This window comes from Saccoglossus kowalevskii, chromosome 1 (genome assembly GCF_978046115.1).
Source record: "Saccoglossus kowalevskii chromosome 1, keSacKowa6.1, whole genome shotgun sequence".
Classification (NCBI taxonomy): Eukaryota; Metazoa; Hemichordata; class Enteropneusta; family Harrimaniidae; genus Saccoglossus; species Saccoglossus kowalevskii.
Window position 1 is genome coordinate 9,103,426 of NC_140641.1, and position 12,248 is coordinate 9,115,673.

Sequence of the window (12,248 nt, forward strand, 5' to 3'; positions counted from 1 at the left end):
TCCGACGCTTCGTTTTCGTGTCACTGTCAAAATTGTTGCTACCTTTTACTTAACAGGGACTAAATGGTCTCTATAAAACGATAATCAGGATCGCAGAAAACGTCAACTGATTTGAAACATTTGCCGGACGTCTCTCTCTCTTCTGAAATCCGCCTCGCTGATCATGGGCTGGTCCGGAATCTATTTCTTTCTAAAGTGTTGCGCCAAGTTTACGTTGTCGGCGTTTCTCTTTAAATCTAGTCATTTTTTTATGGACAAGGACAGTTGAATGAATCTAAGGTTAAGTGATGTTGCACCTTCGGATCGATTAGAAACGTGTGAATACATACACTATGGCTATACGTTTCACTGCAACTGCCCACAACACAACATCTAAAACCTCTCTCTCAAAAAAAAACAACAAATAGACAAAAAAAAAAGAAAAAACGCCGACCGAAAAATGTATATCGTTTAAAAGTATACTGAACGACCAGAGTTATTACGGCTCAGGGGTATGACTTCCTCTCACATTTTGCCATTTGGTGGCGCACTTTCGGCGAGAGTCGGAAATCCGGAAACAGTTGACCATTTCACGATAGGTGGGCGTGGCTACAACACGAGAAATATCCCAAATTTACTTGGATACGAGTAATCATTTTCAGCAAAAAAATCAATAACTACCCTTTTCAGTGGGACACAGATGGGAAACGTGAGGGTGGGCATTGCACAGGAACTTTAAGAGTCGCTACAGCAATGCATAGCTTCACTCATAAACAGATGGCTATTCTGGCTTGCAGATATTTACATAATTTATATACATGTATTCTTGTCAGACCTTTACTAATCTTCAAACTATGTTATTCTCATTATCAACAGTTTGATAGACTATAGTTTGCAGTATTCAGTAGGAACTATTTTCTTCAAAACAATAACAAAACTGAAGAAATACCAACAGTTGCGGCTTCTGGGACTTCAACCCACCCACAGCAAAATTTCCTTTCTTGTTTGCATGCCATCAAAGGGTTCCAATTTTGAGGAATTTTTTTGCCATGTCAACTGACTTTAGCTTTCCTTTACTTACATAATATCCAATGTTTCCTGATTGTATCTAGTATATAACTATCAGACATGAACAGACATAGCAAACATGGGATGCCCTTGAACTTGAACTAATAAATCAGGTACATAATCAACAGAAAAAGGTCACTACAATTTTTGAAAATTTGTAAAACATGGCATGAAATTAAAATCTTTTGCCTCTGAACAGTTTCGCTAGCAATATATATTTGACATGATCAAAGTGCATACTGGATGCTTTTTTAAGTATTATAATAATACATGTTGCCATGTTGGAATATTTGTAAAATTGGGAATTACTAGTATGTGCCTGGAATGCATTAAAACTGTTTGATTCCATCTCTACCTATATACTATATTTTGTTGACAAACCACAGGCAAAGTAAAATGACACCAGCTGTTTAAATAAATATAATTGGTTTGAAATAAGAGTTTCACAAGAAAATCATAAATATTAACCCTATTTACGCATTTTTCTTAACATTGCACACTCAGATTTCTCTAATTTTTTTTTAAAATGAGCAATATGATCCCAATTAAATGAACTAACAGGATGCAGATCTAGTTTCTGATCACGCAAACAATGACATATAATAACTTGAAACTTGCACGTAATAAATTTATTTTTCATTTAGTGGGATTCTTGACTGTGGATATCAAGTTACAGAAAAGATGATATAAAGTGCCTCTCTATCTGTTGCCCAAATTATATAACTATAAATAGAATGATACTTTTAAAAGATGGATATGTTTGAGTTTCTGATTATGTGTAAATTGGCTGTAAATGGCTGAAGTACGTCATTCTATGGAAGGTACTAACGGAAGGAGCCACGATGCCTCTCAACTTGCCACTTAAGCCTCTTAACTGGCTTATTTCCTTTTGTTTCAACCCAAATTAATCCTGATAAGACTATAGCTACGTTCCCACACGTCTAAAAAACGCTGAATTGTCTGCTTGCATTCTCACTTAGTAAAAACACTGGTGTTTTGAGTCCACAACGAATCATATCACGGAAAGGTCAATAAAGAAATGGAAAGGTCAATCGACAACATTGCGTCCCCTCTGGTAAATGCATTTGCTTAGTTTCTGTTTTTCTGCTTGAGAAGAAGGTAATGATGATCGATTAATCAAGACTTCGAATAGCAAGAACTTATTAGGTCCATGGGTCGAACAAGACCGAGAAATGATCAAGTAATGTTCATGCTATTCGCGTGTATGAATAACGCAACAATAGACCCAGCAACCCAAGCGATTCGGACTCGACAACAAGAAAATAACTGGTGGGAAAAAATAGGATTCTCTCCAAACAGATATCAGTAATCTAGTTTCTTTGTCTGACCAGTTTGACATTCGACTTGTGACCACTGATGTTATGTCAAGCAAGTAATGTCAAAATAAGTCAGCGATAGAGGGCGTTTGGATGTCGTATTGCGTTCAAATGGCACATTGTGTGTGTACATTCCATTGTGCAAGAGCCGGTGTGACAACGGTGTTTAGGATCTGGTCCACCCCTTTTAGGACAGTGTCAAAAACGCCAGCGCCACAACGACGTATTTTGTTCACACACACATTTTAACAACGTTCTCAAATAAAAGGCGTTATTTCAGCTAGTGAGTACACCACTATTGTCTAGTTCATCTTTGATGTCGATAGTTTGCGATTGTTTACACAAGTAACGAGTTAGCGAAATATGATATACCCTCGCCGATTTTTAACTCCTAAAAATATTATCGCAGAGAAAGTGTCTAGATATGCCTTTCTATCGATACTATCTTTTCTGGTGGTGTTCGCCAATGCCCAGTGGTCGAAAATTTCAAACAGTTTCGAGCGTCAAACCCACGCACTGATGATGGTACCATTGAATAATGCAATCATTATTGTCACAGGCAACCCCCAAAGTCAGGTATACAACCTATTTTGTTGTACAAGCAGCTCCATGCACACTATCACTGTCAAGGATTGTGCAAAGTTTCGTTGTTTTCCCACCTTGGCGATGGTTTATTGCCTTAAATACAAGTGTGAAATAGTAGACATGCAAAATCAGCCAAAGTAGCCTTTACTGATGGTAGTGAAAGTCAATCACTGCACAGGTTAAGGCATGTCCAAGAAACTGTTGATGACATGTTGACATGTTTGAATTTTGTGATTTTATTCATTTTTGGGGAAAATGGCTGCCATTCGACTAAATTTTGGTGAAAACGAAAAACTAACTGAAAACAACATTTAACTTGTTATATCTTGCCTTTGTACAAAATTTAACCCAAATCTGTACAATCATCTCTGTAAAATGAGTAAAACACTCGTAAAAAACAAAAAGTCTGCCATTTTGAATCAAATCACACACAAAAAATGACGTGCATCAGTAACTTACCATGACCAATGTCAATGCTAAGTTGGAATGAAATCAGTCAAGGCATGTCTGAGAAATGGTTGATGACTTGTCCAAATGTGGATTTTTGGTGTTTTTTAAGATAAAAATGGTCGCCAGTCGGCCAAAGGTCAACCAAATCAAAAAAATAAATTGATGTGCACACGTCACCCATTATGACTTGTGCTTGTACCAGCTTGGAAGAAAATCTGTCCAAGCGTCTCTGAGAAATAACGACGGACGAACACACAGACGAAACCCAAAACATTAGTCTCCATTTCAGACTACATCCAACGGAGACTAAAACAATTAACACATTCTGCACTGTTTATGCAATTTGAAAAGTCGCTGTATAACATTTTGTTTAAAAATTATTTTATCGAAAGAAAAAAATAATTACTAATTATTTTGCATGAATTGAAAAAAAAATGTAACCCATAAATTCATTCAATTGGATATACACATTTTAATACTAAAGATAAAAGGAAGATGTGCATTTCGCTTTTAGTCCAAATATTGATAATGGCATTTTTTACAAAGCAATCATGTTTAAAAATAACTTCTTGTCACTGATTTTAACACACAACAATTGGCAGGATTTTTTTAAAAACTGGTGATTCGCAAATTGATCATGCTGAGTTGCAGTTTACCCATTCACAATAGACACTGTAAATTATTGAAAACAGTTAAACAATGTTCATTGATTTCATGATCTGATGGGTTAATTTGGATGTTTCAAGAACAAAAGTATGTGAATTGTCACCGGTGATTGGATGGCGCACTAACCTTTCAATTGCCATCAAAAACACTTTGCTACAACATAATTGATTGGCTGAAAGTCACCTGATCGAAGCACGACCTGGGTCACAGAACCATATATGTCTGTATCATCTACAGGATTTTGTGAGAGAACCACACCCACATTTTCAACCATTTTTAGCAACAAATTGCCAACAAATTTCGGAAAAAGGGTTTGATTAAAATAAAGCTAGCGACACTCTTCGAATTTTTTTTTTTTTTTTTTCATTTCATTTCAAGGTAAGAAATGAATAGTTGGAATTGACTGATTCACCCGACAACTAGTTATTTTATAGTTTGACGAAAAATAACAAATATATATTATAATAATAAAATTTGGTTAATTATTTGGATTTTCAGGCCTCAAATCACTAAACATAATTCCCATGAATTACGGCTTGATTGACAGACCTCGACACCGATGCATCCTAAACTCAGCATGAAGAAACCATTGACAATAGATATTCCAAACAAATTATTACCGGGACACGGTTGATAGGCATTTCAAACAATTGGAATTATTATCGAATTATATATTTACAAACTTACTATAATACCAAACATACAAAAATTAACAAATACACGAAAAGGTGTAATGTTATGTTAGGCTTAGGAATAATGTCTTTCACTCATCCATGCATAGAGCTCTTTATTTAATTCCATGACTTCTCCATGTTTTCTTCTTAAAGCAAGCGGCAATAATTATACAAACACATCATGAAGAGTCAGTGACGTGATCACTCAGTGTCCCCGAGGGGCTACTTCACAGCCTGTTTTATACTCAGTATTTAGGGCATTTCGCAGTACATACAAATTGTGTTCAGCGCCAGAATTAATTCATAGATCTCAAATTTCATGTACAGTGACAAAAACCAGACATCTGCTCCCCTTTAATTAAAGCAATAGGTGGCCATTTTGAATAAGATAATCAAAACAATACATCTTTATATCTATGACATGATGTATAATGAATATATAAAATTTGAACATAATGAATCAAAGCATGTCAGAGATATGGCACTAGAACTGCATTCATTAAAACAATTTGGTCGCATGTCGGCCTTTTTAAATCACATCTGAGGAAAATATGATGTGCATCAAGGTCCAATAATGTCCAATGTATGTACCAAGTTTCAACAAAATCCATCTGTAAACATCCAAGATTTGGCCCCAGAATGCCAGAAATGCTTCATTTCAATGATTTTTCGGCACAAAAATGGCCCCATTTGACCATTTTGAGTCAGATTGTCAAACCAATAAATCTGTATATCTATGACATGATGTATAATAAATATACAAAATTTGAATATAATCAGTGAAAGCATCTCAGAGATACATGTATGGCACAAGAACTACATTCACTAAAACAAAATGGCTGCCAGTCGTTTAAATGACAGTTTAAACAAAACAGCCGAGATCTGGTTCAGGAATGACAGAAATGCTTAATTTTGATGATTTTCAACACAAAAATGGCTGCCGATGTGCATATGTATAATGTATGTGTGAAGTAATCAGTCAGATACAGGTCCGGATGCACACACGCATGCACGCACAAACAGAGGTCAATCCATAAGTCCCACTTTTGGACTGCATTCGAACAGGGACTAATAATAATATACACATACAATAATATAAAAGATAAACTGATCACAACAAATATAATAATATAAACATGACCACACAAAGATAGAATTATTAATTTTGGCACCGATTTCACCCCACAGCCAAAATATGTTTGATAGTAAATATGGAAGCAATTTGACTTTTGAAAAAGAAGTTGAAAATGTAAAGAAAAAGGATAATCATTAGACAATTATTAATATAGCTCTGCATTGTCATTTTCATGTGATGGAGGATATGTCTTTAAAAACTAAATATGGCTGCCAGTCCACCATCTCTGATTTCCAAACAAGAATACATGTACTAGTATGTAGACCTTCATTTCATGATTCAGTTCAAGACATTGGTGACAGACTCTTACCTTGTTCAGCTTATTTTTATATAAAAACTTGATAAGATCAATATCTTCCTCACTGCATTGTTGCTCAAAAGGCAACGATTCCAAAAGTAATAGTTCTGAAAGAAACGAGACGAAGACATTTCTTTGTTTTTTTGGTGATGGGGAAAATTACTCCTATACTAGTATTATATGTTCAATTAATTTTGCAAAACGATGATACTGATATATTTAATAACATACATGCACAGTGTATAAAGTATACATAAAGTTAACACAAGGTACAATTATCATATAAGTATATCCAATGGGAAGCATGGTAATGTAACTACCGGTACTTGTACGCTGTCCTTAACACATGCATAGTTTTTTCTGTTAATCGGCAGTGTGTGAGTAAATATTTTAACTGCTACATGTAACACTTGTGCTGGCATTCCTTTGTTCTTTCCACGAGATGTGACTACACTATTAACACCATTGCTAGGCATTCCCTCATTCTAGCTCTATATACGGAACCATATCAACAAAATAGATATTTGTTGCCGATTCATGCAACCAACATCGTTAATTACTAAATATAATTACGGCATACTTGCAATGTACAGGCTAATAGTAAAGGAACATAAATACATGTATTTGCAATGTACAAGGTAGTACAGGAAGTAAAAAAATAATAAATATACCGTACTCGACCGCGTTAGCGCCCAGGGGCCTCAACTCAGAAAATCACGATTTTGTAGGGGTGGGCGCTTACCCGAGCACCCCCCTCGAAAAAGAGTGCAAATGAAAATTTTGATTCATCAAGTGACAGATTACGTCTTTGAGGGAAAATCAAATTACTAAATTAGTTGCGTCGTCATTGATTTTCACAATGAAGAAACAGAAATGATCACAAAAAATACGCACATTTTATTACAATATTAATTACGTACCACCATAATTTACGGAATTAAAAACATTTGAGTCTGTTGGAACACAGTCGAAGTCAAAATTGTCATATTATTTCCACTGACGAAGTTGTTGGATCGTACGCAAACTCTCGATGAAAATCACTTTTCGCCATGATGCAATTGCAGATTTGACCTACAGCAGCGTCCTTTGACCTAATGGGTCAAGTTAGTTATTACAATCGTTTTCACTAAACATTGGACAATCAGATTGTGGTAAATGTTGATACATCAGAGCAAGTACCTAATGAAATTGCCAGTGATTTTATCACTACTATTCAAAACATCATAACTGTAGCCTAAACATGTTTGATACAATGTATAACTGTCTGTACTCAACTCATTTACATAAAATGTTACGTTTGTGTGTGTCCCAGTAGTGTGTCCAGACACCCAGAGCATATAACGCGGGAAAGTCGGGAGTACATGTAATTTGGTGAAAAAATGCAGTCTCATAATTCGACACACAATTTAGTGTACGACAGAAAATTGTCAATTTGCACAACAAACTAGGGTGTCAAAAAGTACTGCGAATAATATATGCACTAAACTTATTACTAGCAGTGATGTTTCAGCTGGGAAGCACGGACGAAAACGTGGTAACAGAACATGCTTGACTGGCAATATTTTACAGCATATTGAATTTTATAAACGGCGACAGCCTAGTATTTATCGGCGTGAAATTCGGTCAAAGTTACGCCAAGATAATGTGTGCCACCACGGATCCCCCTAGCAGACGTGGTCCTTAGGCCCACGTCAACATACGCCTCGGACCTACGGCCCTCGATGGATGGCCAGACCAAATACTTGTATTTTTTGCTTCCTACGACCTTGTAATTGCTGCAAAGTCAACGACTGACATTAACGAACAACGAATGCTTGATTTTATCGATAACATTTCTGATTTTAGACCAGAACAGCTGCACTGGTTTGACGAGGCGTCTGTCATTCGTATATATTCTTAGTCTACTGGAAACCGGCGTTACGGGCATGCAGAAATTGGTACACCGGCGACAGAAATATAGCGGTTTGCGTCTAATATTAATTACACAATAAACCTGCTTACAAGTATATTTGGTGTCGAACAATCTGATATCATTGTTGGACCTTCCAATGCTATAGAAATGATGAACTTTTTCTTTGAAGCAGTCAATGTAGAAGACCATGTTGGAAATCGTTGTTTGGCACCGGGATATTGTGTAATCAAGGATAATTGTGGTTTTCATTCCGCCAGGATTGTCGAACCTAATTTGGTACATTTATTACAACAGCAAGGAGTGCACCTAATTTTTCAACCACCATACAGTCCCCAGTATAATCTGTGAACAATGTGTTCGGTCTATAAAATCGTATTTGGGGGGAAACCAGGAATTTTCTTATAGATTTACTGAGTTTGCTATAGCAGACGCCATTGGTCACATCACGCCCAGGGCATGTCAAATTTTTGATAGAGAAAGTGTGATTTGCTTTCCGCCAAAAACTGGTCAATACGAACTGAAATGGAAGTCAACTTGTACCAGTATTAAAACAATATATATTCACTTGTATTTCCTTGATGATTTGCAGACGAATAGCCTGCATTCGCCTTAAAAAAGCTATCTGTTCGCATGAATATTCAACAAAATGTTGATATGACATGCACATAAACTCGTCTTCTTTAACATAGGTGGGAACAATTCTGTCCTCCGTGTAATAAGTAAAATGTAGCTTGAAAAGATATTCAGCCATTGTCCAAAGATCATTGTAAATCAGCAATGCTGGTCAGAATTCACACTGTTCATGCTAAAAAAACGAAATGTCTTGCGCAAACAATAAAAGAGAGAATGGCGCCTTGGACTCAGACAGGTATACATTGTATCAAAAATGTTTAGGCTACAGTTATAATGTTTTGATTAGTGGTGATAAAATCAGTGGCAATTTCATTAGGTACTTGCTCTGATGTATCAACATTTACCACAATCTGATTGTCCAATGTTTAGTGAAAACGATTGTAACTAATCAGAATGCTGTGTTGTACTGATGCAATTCTTCGGAAATTCCCGAAGACTTTCCGGTAACGCAATGCGGAAGTGAATAATCGATGTCGAAGTACGATCTGTTGGAATTGATTTCAGCGAATAAACGATATGGTTTTTCCAAAAAACTAGTAACTAGCCATTTTTGAGAGGTAAACTGAATATTTATCGCATTTTACTTGTATTAACAGGTCATTGTCGAAGCGTAGTTTACGCACGGTTACCGTGATCTACGCATTCACAACATGTTCACAGCGATCGATATCCACGCTGTATCATATAAAAACGATTACCAAGATTCGTTACGCAAGACCAAGTTTTAAATTAGTTGCATTTTGAAGGGGTGGGCGCTTTGTCGAATGTGACCCCAAATATAAAAATTGCGCAAAAGTGGGGGGAGGGCGCTTGCCCGGGCATGGGCGCTAACGCGGTCGAGTACGGGTATAACTAACCACAAGAGCTCAATCAATAATATATACCGGTAATGTAGAATACTTTATTTTTGCTTGGAATTATTTTTCGCTATTTTTATTGAAAGAATGATTCAGTGAAAACAAGTCATTATTAATGACACAGTCCCCGTCCAAAATTTTGTGATCTGACATATCAATATGATGCTGATGAAGTCATTGAGATTAGATTGAACCATTAATAGGAAATGGATTTAGTGCTTTTACACGAGAATTGGACATTGGGCAGTCATATTGAATAATGTTCATGTTCATGTTAATGTATCTATTGGTATACTGTCTTTGTACAAAATTTAAACAGAAATGTTCATTGCATTCATGGGAAAGTAGGCATGGGTATCATGAAAAACAAAATGGCCACCAGTCAGCCATATTAGTTTGAATCACAGAAAAAATATGACATGCAACTATAACCCAATATGTATGATCATCATACCAACTTTGATCCAAATTGGCCTAGTCATCTCTGAGAAACAGCTTCGGACATGTAAAAATGACGATTTATAGTGCTTTTACATAAAAAGTGGGCATCAGCCAGCCATATTGAATCACAAAAATAATGTTGGTACAAATGTATCCCTTGGTATACTATCTTTGTACAAATTTTAAACAGAAAGTAACTTGATGCGCATAAGTAAGACATTATGTATTGTCTTCATGTAAAGTTTGAATGAAATCCGTCAATGGGTGTCAGAGATATAGCTCCGGACATACGTACATACATGCATATATACTTAAGTACATACGAAACAAACCAAACTTAATAGTCTTCGTTTTTGGACCTCGTCCGAACAAAGGACTAATCACAGTCACTCTACTAGGATGGTTAGGAAGCGCTATTGTTAAAGGGTGTGAACGAGCAGCTTCTGAGAACCTTTGCTGGTCTCAAAACTATGACGTATTTTTCTTCATTATTCATTGCGTTCGATGTTGCTCGAGACGACTGTGAATTTTTGAAATTGTGCTTTATTTTTAAATCAAATATATGATATTGTATTTTACAGATGAGCGTTCTTTTGCAATCTTGAAGATGCTTTACTCAAGAAAAACGGTTTCAGCATGTTCGCACTGCTTTTTGATTCAGTCGAGACAGGGGCGAGTTTACGTTTTGTGTGGGAATTTTTTGGGTGATATACTAATGTAGTATTCTATTAACTATTAATAATTTCAGAATGCCATACAAGACAGCAAGATTTTATTGGGGGAAAAACGTGTATATACAAAGCATGTTTATTTTCGTGTTTGAGACTGCTCTTCGGTGAAAGGGTAAAGTGCCATGTATTGCAATGCTTTGTGGGGAAAAATGACGCAACTCTCGCACTGTCTCATGATTTATCGTGTGTTTTCCGTCGCCGGTTTTATGCTAATGTCTTCTCAGCTCATTAACAACTCTTTTGTTTCAATGATTATGGAGACAAGGGTAGTTACAATAGAACGACGCGGCGCTTCCTAACCGTCCTAGTAGAGTGACTGTGGACTAATAAAAACCAATGAATATATCGTTGTTCCTATATTTTTACATTCAACTCATCAAAAATCAGTGAAAATAAATTCCATACAAAACACCTAAAAAGTCTATTCAGCAAAAATTAATTCCAGCTAAAATAAAGTATTTTACAGTAAGACATGTGTGTTGCAAAACGTTCTGTTCACAGACCCATGATAGAAACCATTGCGCTATACTGAGGTACCGGAACATGCACTGGCGTGTTTTGTCTGGCCTACACTTGGAGAGTCGAGCTTGTAAACTTCCAATATTTGCATACAGGAACAAAAATTAAATTGACCACATTTATAAAAAAAGCCATAGTGTAAGGGACGACATCAAAAGATCGATGACGGATAAAAAACTTATTTCCTTTAGTTTGGGGGTGGGGGGTTTTGACCTCAAAAAGTTTCCATCCTACAAAAACGATTTTATTTTTTAATGAAGTCAAAAAAATCTTGGAGTATTTGTAGTTCTATCCAATCATGGACAGAAATAACCGAAAAGGAGAAAAAAACAGAAAAATGGTTTGGTTCGAGTGTAAATCTGTGCGTCAAATGAGGTGCATTTGTAAACACCCACCCGACAATCAACTGCTATGCAATACTACTGTCCGATTATCAATTTGTATTTAATGGTGAATGTAGTCTGACGCCATGACCAATATTTATCAATTAAGTTTCAGTGGGGGGTAGGGGGGTTTGGAAAAAAACTAAAGGAATTAAGTTTTTTATCCGACATCGATCTTTTGACGTCGTCCCTAACTGAAGTTGTGTCATTATTTACCTTCTTTTACTGTTAACATATTATGCCTGACTAGCAGATCAAATGCTTCATAACAATAGATGTCTAACTGTAATGCTTCTCTGTAACTATCTGAAGCTAGACCTCTATTATTCATGGATTCATATACTTTGCCTTTAAGAAGATAAATAGAACTCTCCATCTGAAAAAAACCCAACAATGTTAATGCAGTATTCTTTTCAGATTGACACATTGCATTATTACACAGTCAACTATTGTTACTGACAATTAATTTCACTATTTTGATCAATTTCACTGGTTTTTAAGTTCACAAACTTGGCAGTGAAACAATGAGTTCTATTGTTATTCTATATGTACATGTGAATTTAATTCAGCAAATTTTACT

At 36.0% G+C, this 12,248-nt stretch overlaps 1 protein-coding gene across 1 annotated transcript in view; it reads right to left on the minus strand.

Annotated features, from left to right (window-relative positions):
- The window catches only part of LOC100376782 (cell division cycle protein 16 homolog), a 33,342-nt gene that overhangs the window by 7,568 nt on the left and 13,526 nt on the right, over positions 1–12,248 (minus strand). The window contains exons 6-7 of the mRNA XM_085499752.1: positions 11,885–12,044; positions 6,205–6,299 (exon numbers count right to left, since the gene is read on the minus strand). Coding sequence (XP_085355878.1) covers positions 6,205–6,299; positions 11,885–12,044 — 255 coding nt within the window. The remainder of the gene's footprint in view (positions 1–6,204; positions 6,300–11,884; positions 12,045–12,248) is intronic.